This window comes from Pelophylax lessonae (assembly GCF_965119305.1).
Source record: "Pelophylax lessonae genome assembly, chromosome: 5".
In the NCBI taxonomy this organism is placed as follows: Eukaryota; Metazoa; Chordata; class Amphibia; order Anura; family Ranidae; genus Pelophylax; species Pelophylax lessonae.
Window position 1 is genome coordinate 143,886,626 of NC_138772.1, and position 19,856 is coordinate 143,906,481.

The 19,856-nt window shown below is 39.8% G+C and overlaps 1 protein-coding gene across 1 annotated transcript in view; it reads right to left on the reverse strand.

Moving 5' to 3' along the window:
• The window catches only part of TBC1D5 (TBC1 domain family member 5), a 513,309-nt gene that overhangs the window by 192,192 nt on the left and 301,261 nt on the right, over positions 1–19,856 (reverse strand). Inside the window, exon 13 of the mRNA XM_082257835.1 lies at positions 15,252–15,358. Within this exon, the coding sequence (XP_082113961.1) occupies positions 15,252–15,358 (107 nt within the window). The remainder of the gene's footprint in view (positions 1–15,251; positions 15,359–19,856) is intronic.

Here is a 19,856-nt window from a genome sequence, read left to right on the forward strand (position 1 = left end):
GCCCAATACCTTATTGATACTGGAGGTGCTCTGCTGCTCCTTCCAGCAGCTCCCTGACAGCTTGTACCTCCCGTTTGTCCTTGTCCTTCCGGGGCTTACTGCTGATGCTGGAGCAGAGCAGAGAGGGGGTTGGAGGGGACCGAGTCCAGGCTTTGGGACTCCACGGATGCTTCTGCGTGCCTCTTCAGGACTGAAGGTAGCTGTGAAGCTCTTCTCTCTCCTGAGCTCCCAACTTCCCTTGAAGTTCACCTTCCACACGGCCGGGCGCGGCCTCCTTCTGCTGGGCTGCACACTCATTGTGTGGGGATAGATGCCCGCACCCCGAGGACGGCGCCGCCCGCCCGACATGACAACCAGGGGCAGCTGCTGCAAGCCGCACAATACTGTCTGCATCTTATGTGTCACCACCGCCCCCTTGTCTGCTCCCGCCGTCACTCACCTTGTCCTTCCCGAATCCCGCCGTGTCCCAGATAACCCCCCCAACGCTACATCACGCCACACCACGCCACTGCTGGAATCCAAAAAAAAAAAGATTTTGCTGCCCTCCCTACCCTGCCGCTCTAGGCAGCTGCCTAACCTGCCTATTGCTGGCGCCGGCCCTGACAGTATCTCACAAAAGTAAGTACACCCCTCACATTTTTGTAAACATTTTATTATATCGTTTTATGTGACAACACTGAAGAAATTAAACTTTGCTGCAATGTAAAGTAGTGAGTGTACAGCTTGTATAACCGTGTAAATTTGCTGTCCTCTAAAAATACCTCAACACACAGACATTAATGTCTAAATCACTGGCACAAAAGTGAGTATACCCCTAAGTGAAAATGTCCAAATTGGGCCCAAGGTGTCAATATTTTGTGTGGCCACCATTATTTCCCAACACTGCCTTAACCCTCTTGGCCATGGAGTTCACCAGAGCTTCACAGGTTGTCATTTGAGTCCTCTTCCACTCCTCCATGATGACATCATGGAGCTGCTGGATGTTAGAGACCTTTCGCTCTTCCACCTTGCGTTTGAGGATGCCCCACAGATGCTCAATAGGGTTTAGGTCTGGAGACATGCTTGGCTAGTCCATCACCTTTACCCTTAGCATCTTTAGCAAGGCAGTGGTCATGTTGGAGGTGTCTTTGGGGTTGTTATGTTGGAATACTGCCCTGCAACCCAATCTCTGAAGGGAGGGGGATCATGCTCTGCTTCAGTATGTCACAGTATCCATGGTTCCCTCAATGAACTGTATCTCCCCAGTGCCAGCAGCACTCATGCAGGCCCAGACCATGACACTCCCACCGCCATGCTTGACTGTAGGCAAGACACATTTATCTTTGTACTCCTCACCTGGTTGCCACCACACATGCTTGACACCATCTGAACCAAATAAGTTTATCTTGATCTCATCAGACCACAGGACATGGTTCCAGTAATCTATGTCTTTAGCCTGCTTGTCTTCAGCAAGCTGTTTGTGGGTTTTCTTGTGCACAATCTTTAGAAGAGGCTTCCTTCTGGGACGACAGCCATGCAGACCAATTTGATGCAGGGTGCTGGGTATTGTCTGAGCACTGACAGGCTGACCCACCACCCCCTCAACCTCTCCAGCAATGCTGGCAGCACTCATATGACTATTTCCTAAAGACAACCTCTGGATATGACGCTAAGCATGTGTACTCAACTACTTTGATTGACCATGGCGGGGCCTGCTCTGAGTGGAACCTGTCCTTGTAAACCGCTGTATTGTCTTGGCTACCGTGCTGCAGCTCAGTTTCAGGGTCTTGGCAATCTTCTTATAGCCTAGGCCAGGGGTCTGCAACCTTTAAGACATAAAGAGCCACTTGGACCCATTTCCGAAGGAAAAAAAAAACTGGGAGCCGCAAAACCTACCGGGGGGGGGGGGGGGGGTCGAAAACAGGGACGTAATTAGAAATCACAGGGCCCCATAGCAAAATTTGCTATGCCCAATGATCATACCACAATGCAGTGACCAGCGTACATGCCCCCTTCAATGCAGTGACCAGCATACATGCCCCCTTCAATGCAGTGACCAGCATACATGCCCCCTTCAATGCAGTGACCAGCATACATGCCCCCTTTCAATGCAGTGACCAGCATACATGCCCCTTTCAATGTAGTGACCAGCATACATGCCCCCTTCAATGCAGAGACCAGCGTACATGCCCCTTTCAATGCAGAGACCAGCGTACATGCCCCTTTAAATGCAGTGACCAGCGTACATGCCCTTTTCAATGCAGTGACCAGCGTACATGCCCTTTTCAATGCAGTGACCAGCGTACATGCCCTTTTCAATGCAGTGACCAGCATACATGCCCTTTTCAATGCAGTGACCAGCATACATGCCCTTTTCAATGCAGTGACCAGCGTACATGCCCCCTTCAATGCAGAGACCAGCGTACATGCCCCTTTCAATGCAGTGACCAGCATACATGCCCCTTTCAATGAAGTGACCAGCATACATGCCCCTTTCAATGTAGTGACCAGCATGCATGCCCCTTTCAATGCAGTGACCAGCATGCATGCCCCTTTCAATGTAGTGACCAGCATACATGCCCCTTTCAATGTAGTGACCAGCATACATGCCCCATTTTAATGCAGAGACCAGCATGCGTGCGTGCCCCCTTCAAAGCAGTGTGTGCCCCCCCCCCCGCTGAGGCATAACTTCACTTACCTCACACTGGTGCCTGGCGTGCTGCTGCTGACGGGAGTCTGGACGGATGTCTTCTTCGAACTGCATTGCGCCGCTGCCCTCCTCTCTGGCAGTGGGCGGGAAGGTGACGTCGGGACGGTGCGTGACTAATGCACGCACCACCCCCCATGCGATGTCACAGCCAGGACAGCGCCTCAGTGGGGAGTGTCGGGGCGCACAGTGCGCCTCCTCCCCTCGCTAGCATCCGCCCCGGAGCCGCAGCAAAAGTTCAAAAGAGCCGCATGCGGCTCCGGAGCCGCGGGTTGCTGACCTATGGCCTAGGCCATCTTTATGTAGAGCAACAATTCTTTTTTTCAGATCCTTAAAAAAGTTCTTTGCTATGAGGTGCCATGTAGAACTTCAAGTGACCAGTATAAGAGAGTAAGAGCGGTAACACCAAATTTAACACACCTGCTCCCCATTCACACCTGAGACCTTGTAACACTAACGAGTCACACGACACCGGGGAGGGCAAATGGGTAATTGGGCCCAATTTGGGCATTTTCACTTAGGGATGTACTCGCTTTAAACATTAATACCTGTGCGTTAAGGTATTTTGAGAGGACATCACATTTACACTGTTATATAAGCTGTACACTTAATACTTTACATTGTAGCAAAGTGTCATTTCTTCACTGTTGTCACATGAAAAAATATAATAAAATATTTACAAAAATGTGAGGGGTGTACTCACTTTGTGAGATACTGTATATTCAGCTGGAAACAAACAAAAAAGTCTCAGTTGTTGGGCTGCACTTTAACAACTTGAACATCAATAACAGAGTTCAAGGAAGCTGTACAAAATCACACTGCTGGGCGCTGCTGCTTTACAGCAATCCAACTGGGTAATGGAAGTACGCTGCACACAAGAAAAAGAGAGCATGAACGACTGCCCTAGTGTAATACAGTTTATTGATATATTAGTAAACCACTATGAAATGCACCCACATGATTCCAATATAAAACCGCATGTCTCATCTTGTCACAACTCCCCCCTATGGCTGCTGTAAGGTCCAGTTCTGTACAAGCTCTCAATGGAGCCTGTTAGCCGCTACAAGCCGGAAACGCCGGTCTTCAGAGATTTGTGACAAGATTAGACATGGTGTATTATATTGGAATCTTATTGAATGCATTTTATGGTGGTTTAGTAATATATCAATAAACTGTATTACACTAGGGTGATCGTGAGCTCTCTTTTTCTTGTGTTGTTGCAGAAGTGCTAGGCAGGGTGGGTAAGTGGACTTTGAAAACTTCTCCGCTTCCCTGCAGGGCCATGCTGGTTGGTGTTACTCTAGGAACACTTGACTGATGAAGCCCCTATGGAAACTCCTAGGCCAAGCCCTTTTATTAATGTCCACCCATCCTTTCAAATTTTACTACAACACAGACCATTAACATGAACAAATGCGGTTCAAAACAAAGTCTTTAACATCATGTTGCAAATTCTAAATGTAATCTCTTTCCACAACAAAACATCAAGATATGTAATATACTATGTGTAACACACTACCTGAAACTAAGAAAAGCTACATATAACCATCTTATACTTTGAAAAATAAATGGTATCTCTCAGATTGTAAGCTCTTATGAGCAGGACCCTCTTAACCCACTTGCATTTTATTGTATTGTAACTGTACTGAAAGCACTGTGTAAAATGTTGGTGCTATATAAATCCTGTATATTAATAATACTAATATAAATATAGTCCACAAACAACCACATACAGCTCTATGGCCATTATAACAACTTGACGCCCACATTTAAAAGCAGTATAGAAAATTAATAACAAACATAGTAAATCACAGCATTGTGTATCATAAAACTGTCCAAACAATATAGGAGATACTATACACAGTAGGTAACAAATACAACCATTCAAAGACAGGGCCCCATACTATGCATATGAATATACTGTAAATCTACCGAGGCAGATATTTATTTACTAATGGCTTTTATATTTTTCTTAGCTATGACTTGATCTCCTGTATAGCACTTGGAAATAGAAATTCTTTAATGAATAAGATGGATACTCTTAAACTAAAGAAACAAAAATCGAATTCTATACCATTGGAACTCAAAGAGTTACATTTAAACACTCAGTGAACACAATTTATGACAGAAACATTTACTGCTAAACTCACTTCTGGCTATCTTTATAGACATAAATGGTCATAAAATTAAAGGAAAGCACTTGTTTTGTTCTTAGTTGCTAATTTAAAATGTTAATGCTTGTTACACAAATTTAGCAATGCAGTAGGTATTACTCATTGTGATAAGGTTAACACTCTTAAAATCAATGAAAGCAGGATATAGATGCGTAGCAACAAAATATTACTATGCTTATGGTGCTGTATTAGAATTTTATTTGCTAAAGGGAAGAGGCAGATTTTCGAAATTCACCGTTAACTTAAAACAATAGTTTCAAACCTTTTATTTCTTAGGCCTTACTGCCTCCAGGACTCAAAGGAACATCTGGCTATTTAGAGAAAACAATATGTTCACATCCTCTATGACTTTTTGTTTCTAATTGGGTTTTAAGTTTTTCTCTCGTAACGAAGTAAGCTAGTAAACACCAAGAAGGTCATATAAAGATCACAATACTAAGCTATAGAGGGTAGAAAACATTTGAAGATCTACGGATAACTCCAGTCATCCTTGTATAAACCCAAAGGACCATTATTATTGAAAATAAAATATTCCAATAACTGAATGTTCTAAATACATGAATTGATTGTATTCAGTATATCAGACCATTTACATTTCGAATGTCTTTGTTTTTCTCAACATTTACAGCAGACCAAGCTTTCTGTCCAAACAGTGATGGGGGTTTTGACAAACTATAACACTGCCGGAGGTGTCTAGTAGTAGGAGTAGTTACAGTAGCAGTTTTTTTACTGCGTCTCTTTATTCTTTTACCTGTCTTTTTGCATACATGTCACTGTTGCTACAAAGCACGTTTACATCATATGAATAAAAGGAAACCCTTGTAAGAACCCATGGCAGTGTTTTAGTGTATCCCAACCCTTATAACTTTTACTAGACTATTTGGCCAGTAGGTAACCATGTAGAAAAATGTCAATGGAATGTAAAATAAAAAAATAAATAAGTATGACAAATACTCTAGTTACGTAAATTAACCAATTACAGTAATCAAAATACAACGTGAGGCATTTACTATAACTTGAGCAGATGGAATTTGGAGCAGCTGTGCAAGGCAACAATTCAGCTTCTAGCTTTCCCTTTCAAGGCTTAAAGGCTATCTATAATTTAAGAAAAATGTTACATATTACACCCATATTTAAGGTGTTGCTGACATGTTGCTCAGCATCCCAACCCCCCCCCCCCCACACACACACACACACACGACAACAGGTTGGGGCTCCTGTCGCAGAGAATTGTGAATGAATAAACTACAAGTCTCATCTGCCACCACAACAAAGAATTTGTAGTTCTCAATGGACAACGAGTGCTCAACCTAGGTTCTTTTTGCCCCAACTTGCCTTTCTGGCAATTTGCTAACCCCATCCAGTGCAGATCATGTGGGTTGGCAAGTTCATTCTATTCATACTGGAAGGTGAGCTACGAGAGGCCATGGGAAGATTATGGTTCTTCAAATGTAAAACAGGTGAAACAAACATGTCTGTAGCAAATATGTATTGCGCAATTAAAAACCAAATTGGCTTCCTGTCCTTTACACTTGCTGAAATGGAAGGCGTTATAGATGGCCTTATCATACTGGCAGATGACCACATGTGTCCAAACAGCCTTTTAGATATCTTTGCACTTTAAAAGCCCGCTCTAAGCTAAATAAATTAAACATGTTCTACACAAAATGCAAATCCCAGATGTGTGCAGAATCTTACATCCCACAATGAAAAACTTTACATACATTTGTATGATACACTCCTCATTTTCTAGACTAGATAGGGAGTTCCATCTGCATCAGGACCCTGTCTGCCACTATTCATAATATCACACTGTTGGACCACGCACCAATAAGACATAAGAATAGCTAATCATGATTAAAAATCAAATTATTGGAGATCAGAAAAAATCTTCCTTAACAATCCTATATTTGTAGATTCCTTGAAATTTAATTTACAATCCTTTTTTAAAGAAAATGATAATGAATGAGCATCTCTCTACATAATATGAGAAACACACAAAGCTTACGTAAGAGAAAAAACAATATCCCAAAACCCGAAACTTGAATGCCAACTTATGGTTCATAAGGACTCATTACTTATATGCATCACTAGGCTTGAAACTTTACAAAAGGAGACCCAAGATAAATATCTCAAACTGGCTGTGTTCCAGATCTCCTTGTAGAAATTATTTGACATAAACTAAAAAAATCTCTCCACTGGATAGATAAAAATCAATATAAAACGCTGAAAGAGCAACAACTGATCTATCCAGCACTAGCAGTGCTTATTAATAATAAAACAAACTAAAATCTTAAAACAGTCTAAGGGTAATCAACCCGGTGAATGGTGACCAAAAGCCTATGTTGTCTGGAGATACTCTGGGTGATCAAATCAAACGTCCCAATCATCAAACCTTGTGAAGCAATCCGCTTCAGATAACACATTCACCAGAAATGAATGGATTAATTGCCTTATAATAACCATATAACAGTGATCCAATGGTTAATCCACGATCCAAAATGTGTTGCTCATAAATAAAAAGATATAAGGCACATAGTGTAATCCAGTCAGAGATATTTATTGACCAAAACCCCCCCCCCCCCTTAAAATACACTCACAATGAATATAGATAAACACAGCAAAATGACATAAATCAAGTGATTTAGTACATTCAAGATATCTCTCACCGCCCTCTTGTAGGTACTCAAGTTTGGTGATTCCCGGGTAGATACGAACAGTCTGTTACTCACAGAGGCTGCATGGTCATGCCCTGAACACGTTTCGTCATTACGTCTTCATCAGCGGGCGTGGCCACATGTCCTGACCTCTCCCACTTATAGTCTAACGTCGTAGGGTATTAACCCTCTCTACCTAATGTTGGCAAACCTCGTAATTGCATGCGTCGCACCACGCAAATCAGCAGGGAGTAATCAAAAAGATTGACATCCCTTCCTAATTGCATACATGTCACATTATTTTTAAATCTACATGAGCGGTATACAATTAGGGTAATCTACAATCTTAGCCACCGGTACTCACATATCCCAATAGACAGTCCCCAAGAGACCAAATCGGACCCCTCCTCACTATACATCATAATTGATGCAAACTAAATACACTGTAAACTCAAATACATCATACTAATAGCACATTCAAATGTTTATCCTTGTAGTACCTTCAAGAAGGCGTTGACAGATTCCGAATGTACTGAATCATTCAATTTATGTCATTTTGCAGTGTTTATCTATATTCATTGTGAGTGTATTTTAGGGGGGTTTTGGATCAACAAATAACTCTGACTGGATTACGCTATGTGCCTCATATTTTTTTTTTTATAAGCAACAAATTTTGGATCGAGGATTAACCATTGGATCACAGTCATATGGTTAATTATAAGGCGATTAATCCATTTGTTTCTGGTGAGTGCGTTATCTGAAGGGGATTGCTTCTCGAGGTGTGGTGATTGGGACGTTTGATTTTATCACCCAGAGTATCTCCAGACAACATAAACGTATGATCACCATTCACTGGGTAGATTACACTTGGGCTGTTTTAAGATTTTAGTTTTTTTTAATTAATAATAAGCGCTGCTAGTGCTTAATAGATCAGTTGTTGCTCTTTCAGCATTTTACATTGATTTTGATTTGGTTTATAGTAGCTGCTATAGGTGCATTTACATTTTTATTTGAGTTCTATTTGTTTGGGTCTAATGTGCGCTGGTTTTGGTCATATGGTCTTACTGTTTACCACATTTTAGATAGATTTTATTTACTTATTTAACCCATAGCAGCCATGGATACAATCCAGTTTCTTAGTAATTCTAAGCATGATTTTGAATCTCTGTCCTCCAATGAGGGTAATTTTGAGGAGAATGTCGACCTGATCGGTACCTTATCCACCTTGGGGAATGTGTTGGAGAAACAAGTTAAAACACGGTGGGATATCTTTACATTTGAGCATTATTTGAAAGAAAAAATAATCATTTGGAGTATTAGGTGGGAGGTGACTCCGCAGGATGGTTTAGATGACATGGAATCCACTAAAGAGTGGTTACATTTTTTTTCAATTGTGTTGGTATGAGACTTCAGGAACTGGTTTTGAAAAGGAAAAGAAAAAGATGCAGATCTTAGAGAGAAAAATCAGTGACCTATAAATTAAAGTGGATCCCACTAAAGAGACACCCCAGGTAATTAACTTTAATAATGGGATTAAGAAATAATTGTAGCAGGTAGATAGGGAAACCCAGAAAAAAAAAGTAAAAAAATATTTTTAGAGATAAGTTCGATTTTAGAAATAATTATATTTATTTATGGCAAAACTCCTCTTCTAATATTATTGGACCTCTGAGAGCCAATCAGGGACCCATTAAGGGTAAGTCACCCAATATTAATGTGAGGGCAGAAGAAACAGTTGAAAAATAATCTGCGTTCGGGTCTAATGAAGCAACAACTTCGAAATTTAAAACAATAAATAGGGGCAAGAGAAATAGATGAACGAGGAGAGGTGGTAATCACCAAATTAAAATGAATAATGGAAACACGAAACCATATGGAGGTTATCAGGATGCGTATCCATCTACCTCCAACGAGTCTGCACCCTTGTATGACTTGAGAGAGGAGACCATTCCGGAATATCCCCATCCAAAAGAACCAATTCCCCCTGTTTTAGGGAGAGGAAGAAGAGGTCCCCTTCAGGAGACGGGAGGCAGACCATAGAGGTCCCTGATTTATCAATCTCCGAGATCAGGGATGGTGGCGTCCCCCTCAATGGGAAGGCCCACACCCACCTACCAATATGGTAAAGAGAGAAGAGGAAGAGGGTGTAGGGAAGGACATAGAATCCAAAAGAAAAAGGAGAAGGGAGACCAAATCAGAGGCATCTATAATCTCACGGACGTACAGTTATCAGACAAGGAGACAAATATTCTGAATGCAGATTTGAAGTGTACTTTAAAGAAACCCATTAATAAATTTAATGTGTACATTGATATCTATAAATATATAAGGTAAATAAATATAAAAAAAATGTTTTTGGGTAGAGGGACTAATGTGGCCAATCGTGTGGAAACTAGGACTGTGGGTGTAGATAGTGGTTTGAAGAATAGATCTTTGTTTAATCCACCCTCAACAACTAATCACCACATAGAGGTCTTTAAGCAATTGGTCTTGAAAGATCTTGATGGTCTGACACCCAAAAAGAGCATTAACCCTAGACATGTAGAGAATGAAATTGAAATGCTTGAGAAAAGAAAAAATATTATAATTCATCCAGCAGATAAGGGAGGCGGTGTGGTGTTGCTTGATAAGCAGTTTTATCACTCCCAATTATCTGAGATGCTAGCAGATAATGAAACATATGAACCACCTAATAAAGATCCTACTAATTGTTATCAAAGGGAGCGCAATGATTTAATTTAATATGGGTACGATAGGAGAGTGATTAATAAAAAAGAAACCGTGTTCCTAGTTTTAGTCATATACCCATCATTTACACTCTACCGAAGATCCATAAGGATAGCATTAAACCACCAGAGAGACCGATTGTTAATGGTATAGACTCAGTGTCAGCCCGAGTTGGGCAGTAACTGGATAGGTTTCTACAGACTAGTGTTATCAGCACGAAGGCTTATTTGCGAAATACCGAAAATCTTCTACAATTGTTGAAAGATGTTATATTACCTAGTCATGATGAGATTTATTTAGTGACAACTGATGTCTCATTATTGTACACGATACTTGGGCTTTCAGTAAACGTGAAGACCTTCCTTACATGCAGAAATCTTTGATGATGGCTTTAGAATTTTGACTTGCAATTACTTCTGGTATGATGGAAGGTTCCATACTCAAAAGAGGGGCGTGGCGATGGGGGCTACGTTTGCCCCAAGCTTCGCTAACCTCTTTATGAGTGAGTGGGAGGACAAATATACATTTAGTCAGAACAGAGGTGAACTTTTATTTTATAAAAGATTAATTGATGATCTGTTTTTCATATGGGCTGGATCGGAGGTGAGTCTTAAAGCATTTATGCACCAACTTAATACTAATCCAAATATTATTAAGCTGGATTACTAGTGGAATGATAGACAGATTTACTATTTGGATGTTACCATCATGAGACAGAGTAATTTACTTAGTACTAAGGTATACTTCAAGCCAACTGATCGGAAAAGTTATCTCTCTATATATAGTGGACACCATCGGGATTGGCTAAAGAACATTCCAAAGGGCCAATTTATGCGGGTCAGGAGGAATTGCACTTCTGATGCCGATTTTTTGGAGCAATCGCAAATCATAAAAAATAGGTTTATAGGTTTGTTGAGAAAGGTTACATCCAACTAGTGATAAACAGGAATGGGGATTTATTAGTAATTTCCATGCCCAATACAGGGAGGTAGAGGACATCTTTAGGAAATACTGGCCAGTTTTGGGCATGGATAGGATTTTAGGGAATGTACTTCCTGAAAAGCCTATTTTCATTTATAGGAAGGCGCCTTCTTTTGGAGATATGGTGGTCAAGAAGATACTTGATCCATCAGGTAGGTTAAAGATGTTTCGGGACAGGGTATATTTTCTTGCCTGCAGAAAATGTAAGGCTTGTCAGCAAGTGAATACACATATTAGAGGTCTCACTAGTTTTACATCGTCAGGTAATAGGAGGGAATTTGAAATAAAGGAATTTATTTCTTGTAATTCAACACGCGTAGTTTATGCGTTGGAATGTCCATGTGGCCTTATGTATATTGGCAGCACCAAAATGACATTAGGGAAATGAGTAGCAGAGTATATGGACAATATCTCCATAGGTTACAAAAATCATAGTGTATCCGTACATTTTAGACATAAGCACAATAGGGACCCCTCAGGACTGAAGATCTGGGGGATTGATAAAAGGCACCCGCATTGGAGAGGCTCTAATTTGACAAGAGGACTGTCTAAATCGGAAATTAGATGAATTTATTTCACAAATACACTGAGTCACAATGGAATGAATGTGGAAATGGATCTTAATTGCTTTATAAGTGATTATTAGATTAAGTTTACACATTCACATTGAATATTTGTGGGTTAACATAAAGTACTTTTTGGTGCCTTGGGGCTATGGACCTTTTTTTTTTGTTTTATTTATATATTTTAATTATATTTAGTATTAGGATAAACATTTTAAAGTGCTATTAGTAGGATGTATTTGGGTTTACATTGTATTTAGTTTGCATCGATTATTAGGTATAGTGAGGAGGGTCTGATTTGGTCTGCCGGGGACTGTCTATTGGGATATGTGAGTACCGGTGGTTCAGATTGGAGATATCCCTCATTGAATGTGTATATATATATATATATATATATATATATATATATACATACACACAGAATCTCACAAAAGTGAGTACACCCCTCACATTTTGGTAAATATTTTATTATATCTTTTCATGTGACAACACTGAAGACACTTTGCTACAATGTAAATTAGTGAGTGCACAGCTTGTATAACAGTGTAATGTTGTTGTCCCCTCAAAATAACTGAACATACAGCCATTAATGTCTAAACCGCTGGCAACAAAAGTGAGTACACCCCTAAATCAAAATGTCCAAATTGGGCCCAAAATCTCAATATTTTGTGTGGCCACCATTATGTTCCAGCCCTGTCATAACCCTCTTGGACATTGAGTTCACCAGAGCTTCACAGGTTGCCATTGGAGTCCTCTTCCACTCCTCCATGATGACATCACAAAGCTGGTGGATGTTAGAGACCTTGTGCTCCTCCACCTTCCATTTGAGGATGCCCCACAGATGCTCAATAGGGTTTAGACCTGGAGATATGCTTGGCCAGTCCATCACCTTTACCTTCAGCTTCTTTAGCAAGGCAGTGGTCATCTTGGAGGTGTGTTTGGGGTCGTTCTCATGTTGGAAAACTGCCCTGAGGCCCAGTCTCCGAAGGGAGGGGATCATGCTCTGCTTCAGTATGTCAAAGTTCACGTTGATATTCATTGTTCCCTCAATGAGCTGTGGCTCCCCAGTGCCAGCAGCACTCATGCAGCCCCAGACCATGACACTCCCACCACCATGCTTGACTGTAGGCAAGACGCACTTGTTTTTGTACTCCTCACCTGGTTGCCGCCACCTGAGCTTGACACCATCTGAACCAAATAAGTTTATCTTGGACTCATCAGACCACAGGACATGGTTCCAGTAATCCATGTCCTTAGTCTGCTTGTCTTCAGCAAACTGTTTGTGGGCTTTCTTGTGCATCATCGTTAGAAGAATCTTCCTTCTGGGACGACAGCCATGCAGACCAATTTTATGCAGTGTGCAGAATATGATCTGAGCACTGACAGGCTGACCCCCGGCCCCTTCAACCTCTGCAGCAATGCTGATAGCACCCGTACGTCTATTTTTCAAAGACAAACTCTGGATATGACGCTGAGCAGGTGCACTCAACTTCTTTGGTTGACCATGGCGAGGCCTTTTCTGAGTGGAACCTGTCCTGTTAAACCTCTGTATAGTTTTGGCCACCGTGCTGCAGCTCAGTTTCATGGTCTTGGAAATCTTCTTCTAGCCTAGGCCATCTTTCTGTAAAGCAACAATTCTTTTTTTCAGACCCTCAGAGAGTTCTTTGCCATGAGGTGCAATGTTGAACTTCCAGTGGCCAGTATGAGAGAGTGAGAGTGATTACACCAAATTTAACACACCTGCTCCCCATTCACACCTGAGACCTTGTAACACTAACGAATCATATGACACTGGGGAGGGAAAATGGCCTAATGGATCCAATATGGACATTTTCAATTAGGGGTGTACTCACTTTTGTTGCCAGTGGTTTAGACATTAATGGCTGGGTGTTGAGCTATTTTGAGGGGACAGCAAATTTACACTGTCCCCCTCAAAATACATGTATCACTCCCCTTGAACTTCCTTAGATCTCCAAACTCGAAATTCATTGAATTTACTTGGTCTAAGAAACCCAGTTTTGAATACTAACTTTTCATGGCTGGAAAGTGGACAGCCCCCTGCAATTAAATACTGTAACTAAAGGTGGAAAGGTCCTTCACCTCTCCATGAATTGAAATCACTGGGATTACATGTCTCTAGATTTTTGGAAATGGCTTTGCAATTTTGCCAAAAGCCTTCCACAAAATCTAAGCTCTTGTAACCTGATTGAAAAAGTGTTTTTGCCCAGCACAGAGAAATACAAATTGTTGCCTGAAGTAACATGCCACACTCGCTGACTACATTGCCCACTGGGAGCAAGATTCCTACCATAATTTTACTGCAGAATACAGATGCAAAAGTCCTCTCTTGACTCACACCTCTTCTATTGTTACTAATATATACAGTATATCAGAAAGTAATTTTAAGGTTCTTGTCTGATGGTATAGAGACCCAGTGCGCCATTGTGTTGGAGGAGTGGCTACATTTAGAAAAATGCTAACACCTGTAGATCACTACTGGAGACAGCCTCAGGTCTTATTTTAGAGTAGAATGTGTTATACTGCTGATATAAATAAGAGATTGACCACTATGCAATGACCATAACACAACCGGTGACCCAATAATCTATGCAAAGATACCCTTTCCCCCTGTTGTTATTATGCCTATGTGTGGTTTTATCTTTTTTCTTGTTCAAATTGATTGTTTTTCCATACAATGTAAGAGCTTTGTGCATTGCCCTGTGACATCCCATTGACTTTGAAATATGTTCTCTTCCTTCTATGAATAACATGATAAAAAAAACTTTACTTAAAAAAAGCCAATAAAACTGTAGTATGTAAAAAAATAATTCCACTGCATGGTGATAATATGCAATGTGTCTGTTTGTAAATTTGTGATCAAGTTAAAATAACTTAATAATCATAGTGAACTAAGCCTTTTCTGTCTATGCCTAAAAAAAAAAAAAAAAGTCAAGAACAGAGTTTGGAGAAGTAGATGTGATTATTACTTGATATGATGGAAAGAATAAGAAGAGCTAGTTAATGGACATCTTGCTGTTTATGCATAGGACTAAAATGTAAAACTGTTGTTCACCAGTACATAGGTATGTTGTGTCAAAGGAAAGCTTTAAAATCTCTGATTATTACTATGTGAACAGTCATTTACCCTAAATTTACGGTTTGAATTAAAAACTTCTGGTGTACTTGTTGCTGTACAGTGCACAATTAATATAAATCTAAAACATTCTTTAAGCCCCCCCTCTAAATGCACCCTCTGTGATTAATGATATGTACCGCTGTCACTACAGATAGTAGATGACAGCCTCCAGACGTAATCTCTCCATGAGGTCCCAAAACTTTATGCTAATGTCTATTGCTAGCTGCCAAGTAAGCTCTCTGTCTAAAACACATTTGCACACTTTGATAGTATAATTGTTTATGTTCTTTAGGCACTCAAGAATACAGGCTTGTAGAGATAACATACCTTTGGGTCTCTCAGAAACAGAGCCTTGAGAATAAGGGAATGTACGTCACCAATGGGTGGGTAATGCATCAGAAGGCCCAGGCACGTCTGATAGTTGCTGGAGATTACTAGGAGTAAAGAAATTAGATATACATGCAACCATTTAGAGAGGGAGCAACACATTTTCAGAGACATGAAAGTGTAATGTAATAACCAAACTCTTATATATCAAATTAGTGAACACAACACTATGTAACTAATTTGATATTTAAGTACTTTGGTTTAGAAGCAGCTGCAATTTTTATATATTTTATATATTTTTCCACATATTTTGATTATTTATATATATTCACGTTTATTAGCGTGAGAGATTTCACTTTATTAATAACCAAACTCTCTCTGTGTCCCACAGCACTTAAAATCCCTTGTACAGCTGTGGCCCAACCCATCCTATGAATTGCTTTCCTTCTCTACCCTCAGACTACCAACTTTCCTAAGCGCTATTCCACACCATCTTTCACTGGTCTTATTATATCCCTTTTATGTCCTAATAAATTCTCCTTAATAAATCTTCAGAATTCCATCTCCCATCTCATCACATAGCCAAGCTATCTAAGACTTTGGCTTCTTATATTGTTTATGATAGCTCAACATTCCTAGCTAAAGTATAACTCTCTATTTGTCCTCCCCTTTCATATTCAATTTAATTAGATTCTTCTACAACATTGCAGAAATCCTTCTTAAATCCCCATTATCTCTACCTGTACTAGCTGTCCTGACTGGGAGAACACAGATTCTTGTTAGCGGCTATAGCCACAGGCAAGAATCACATGAATAATCTGAAAGGCTTGTTGCACCCAAGTTGAACAACTTGGGTACAATCAGCCTGCCCATACATGGTTTGAATCTCGACAGGTTCCTGCTCAACTGGTCGATATTCAAACTGTATATGGCCAGTTTTAGGCTAAACTTGTGTAGAAGTCAGGGTCTTTCAAGTGCTAAATAAAGAGAGTGTAATTTGTACCAAATATACAATTTACATATTTTTCCATACAGTGGGAAAAATATTTGATCCCCTGCAGATTTTGTAAGTTTGCCCACTTACAAAGAAATGAAGGGTCTATAATTTTTATCATAGGTGTATTTTAAATGATTAAGACAGAATATCAACCAAAGATCCAGATAAAATGCATGATACAAATGTTATAAATTGAGTTGCAGTTCAGTGAGTAAAATAAGTATTTGATCCCCAAGTAAAACATTAATCGGTATTTGGTGGAGAAACCCTTGTTGGCAAGCACCGAGGTAGGACGTTTCTTGTATTTAGTTACCAGGATTGTGCTTGACTGTAGGGATGGAGTTCTTAGGGTCATAGTCAGGATTTTTCTTCTTCCAAAGACAACGAGTCGAGTTAATGCCAAAGAGTTCAATTTTGGTCTCATCTGAACATAGCATTTTCTCCCAATCCTTCTCTGAATCATTTAGATGTTCATTGTCAAACTTCAGAAAGTTTGACAATGGAGGGGAACTCACCATGTTTGGAGGCAGAATATGCTGACTATGACCTGAAGAACACCATCCCTACAGTCAAGCATGGAGGTGGAAACATTATGCTTTGGGGCTGTTTCTCTACTAAAGGTATAGGCCAAATTTGCCAGATTGAGGGGCCAATGGACAGGGCCATGTATTGTAAAATCTTGGATGAAAACCTTCTTTTCTCAGACAGAACACTGAGGATGGGTCATGGATGGGTCTTCCAGAATGACAATAACCCAAAACATACCACCAAGGCAACAAAGGAGTGGCTCAAAAATAATCACGTTAAGGTCATGGAGTGGCCTAGCCAGTCTCCAGACCCTAATCCTATAGGAAAATTATGGAGGAAGCTGAAACTCTATGTGCAAAGCGACAGCCAGAAACCGTAAGGCTTTGAAGAAGATCTGTAAAAAAGAGTGGACCAAAATCCCTCCTGAGATGTGTGCAAACCTGGTAACCAGCTACAAGAAAAGTCTTACCCCTGTGCTTGCCAACAAGGGTTTCTCCTTCAAGTACTAAGTCATGTTTTGCTTGGGGATCAAATACTTATTTTACTCACTGAACTGCAACTCAATTTATAACATTTGCATCATGTTTTTTTTCTGGATTTTTGATTGATATTCCGTTTCTGTCATTTAAAATACACCTATGATAAAAATGATAGGCCCTTCATTTCTTTGTAAAGGGGCAAACCTTCAAAGTCTGCAGGGTATCAAATAATTATTTTCCCCATTGTACATACATGCTCAAAAATTCTTTCACAGTTCACATTAGATCAGTGGTACCTGGTTTAACAATGAATAAAGGAATAGCTTGACCTATCATGCATTGTTTCAATAAACTCCTATTTAATGTCATACTAAACATGGTTAAAAGAAAAAAAAAAAAAAAACTGGCATAGTCTAACTAACCTTTCCACAGTAATTTATTTTCTGTCTCACAAAAACAATACCTGTATTTAATTTGTTACTTTTGTCTTAAGCACTGCTTTTTCCCATTTTTATTTTCTTTTCCAAAATCATACATTTTACAAGGGCAATTACTAAACCCATCATTCAAGGCAGGCCTATGAAAACTGCATTTTTTTTTTCTCCAATCGAAATGCAAGCAATCCATCTGCTGTGGCTGTCAAAGCAAAGCCTATTAATGATGCTTGTTTAGTATACCATATTGACTGCCTGAAACAATACTATCTGCTAGCATACTGAAACAAGTGTACTTTCTGTTAATCCTTTATCTTTTAAAGCTGAAGAAAAACAAAGTTACTTATTACTTGCTTCCAAAAAAAAAAAAAAAAACATAATACACCAAATGTGTTCTATCCTTTACCTGTTGTTATAGCAGAAAGAGATCACAGTCCTAACTTGGACCACTTTGACTAAGGGATATCAAAGGGGGCTGTATAATGTCAGGGCATCTATCAGAAAATGTTTTTTCTTTTTTTTTTTTTAAATAAATGTTTTAAAACCCCCTTTAATCCCCCTTTAAAACTTCATGGCTATATTCTATAACATAAAAAATATATATATTAATGTAGAATTTTGGCCTAAACTGAAAAAGAAGCCTAGGCTGACGTTATAGGATAAGCTCAACTTTATGCAAGAAATAATAACTGCACATATTTCTGCAGTCAAAAAAATGTATTATTTTTGCATAGGAGCCTGCAAAGCATTGCATCCGAGAGCAGAAGATTGCGGGTGCAACGTCAGGCTCCTGCAGACATATCCTCCCACTTTCCTGCCTGTATCCTCATACGGCTTTCTGTTAGAAAGCCGGATGACAGGTCAGCGAACTATGAGGATGCTCATCTGTGCCCTGGCAGTTCACTGAGAACTACAAGTCGTATGCTGCAGTGGCAGATGGGACTTGTAGTTTTCTCATTCACAGATTTCTGTGAATGAATGAAGCAGCTGAGTGGGCAGATCCCACACAACAACATTGTTTTCAAATGTGGCAGTTGGTTGCGGGGAGAAGGCAGTGGGTGCTGCTGTCGCAGGGATAAGGGTGGCATTAAGGGATTCAGGGAATGGCGCTGGAGAATGATACAATTTACACCCTAAATACAGGTGAACTTTTCCTTTAAACATTCAAACTGCTCAAGTTTTAGGTCATATTCTCAAGTATAAACTTTCATAATAAAGGAAAGCAACCACTAATAAATGTAGAGGTCATTAAAGGCAAAGTTCACCTCTTATATAAACTAGCCCATGCAGATAATGGGCCACAGTAGTTTTAAAATAAAACTGTACCCTTTGTAAAAAATATTGTTTAATGCAAATGCCATACCCATAGGTCTTTTCTGTCATCCCTGAAGCCTGGCGGAAATACTCCCAATGTTAACACGCCTGGCTTTTTTCCAGGATATGGCCTACAACAAAATGGCTGCTGAGCCTCCTTCCCTGAAAACAACTAAAGAGATTATCACTTTAGTCGTCCTTAAAGAAGCAGGCTCAGCAGCCATTTTGTTGTAGCCCATGCACTGGAAACAAAACAGGATGTAAGAATTAGGGAGTATTTTGGCCAGACTTCATGGATGACAGAAATGGCCTACAGTATGACATATGCATTACATTTTTTAAAAATAACAGCACAGTATATTTAAAACTACTGGGGCCCCTTGCTGTATTTTTTTTCCTAAGACCCAGATCATCAGGTTCCACCTAGAACTAAAATATAACTGGAAATAATAACTTGAGTCCTGAGAGTGATGTAAATATTATAGACTAGGCAAAACCATGAAACTTTAAATACGTTGGATCAATATCGGTATTTAGATGTAAGCCCCTTTAAGAAATAAATTGAACATTTTTGAGCCCTTTTTACAACAGTTTTCTTGTCAAGTGTCAAAACTTTCCCTTATAAATTAATTCGACCTAGATTAAGTCCTATCAAATTTAGTAACTGGTTTCTTGAACATGCAAAAAGATGACAGCATGGGAAAAGAAAGAATGTTAGCTAAACATAATACTATATTAATGTTTCGTTAAATGAACTGTGGTGTACTTCCAAACTTTTATGTATTAAACCCTGAGTATTCCAGGTGATCCATCACAGTGTCATTATTTACATTATACTGTTTTTATCAATGCC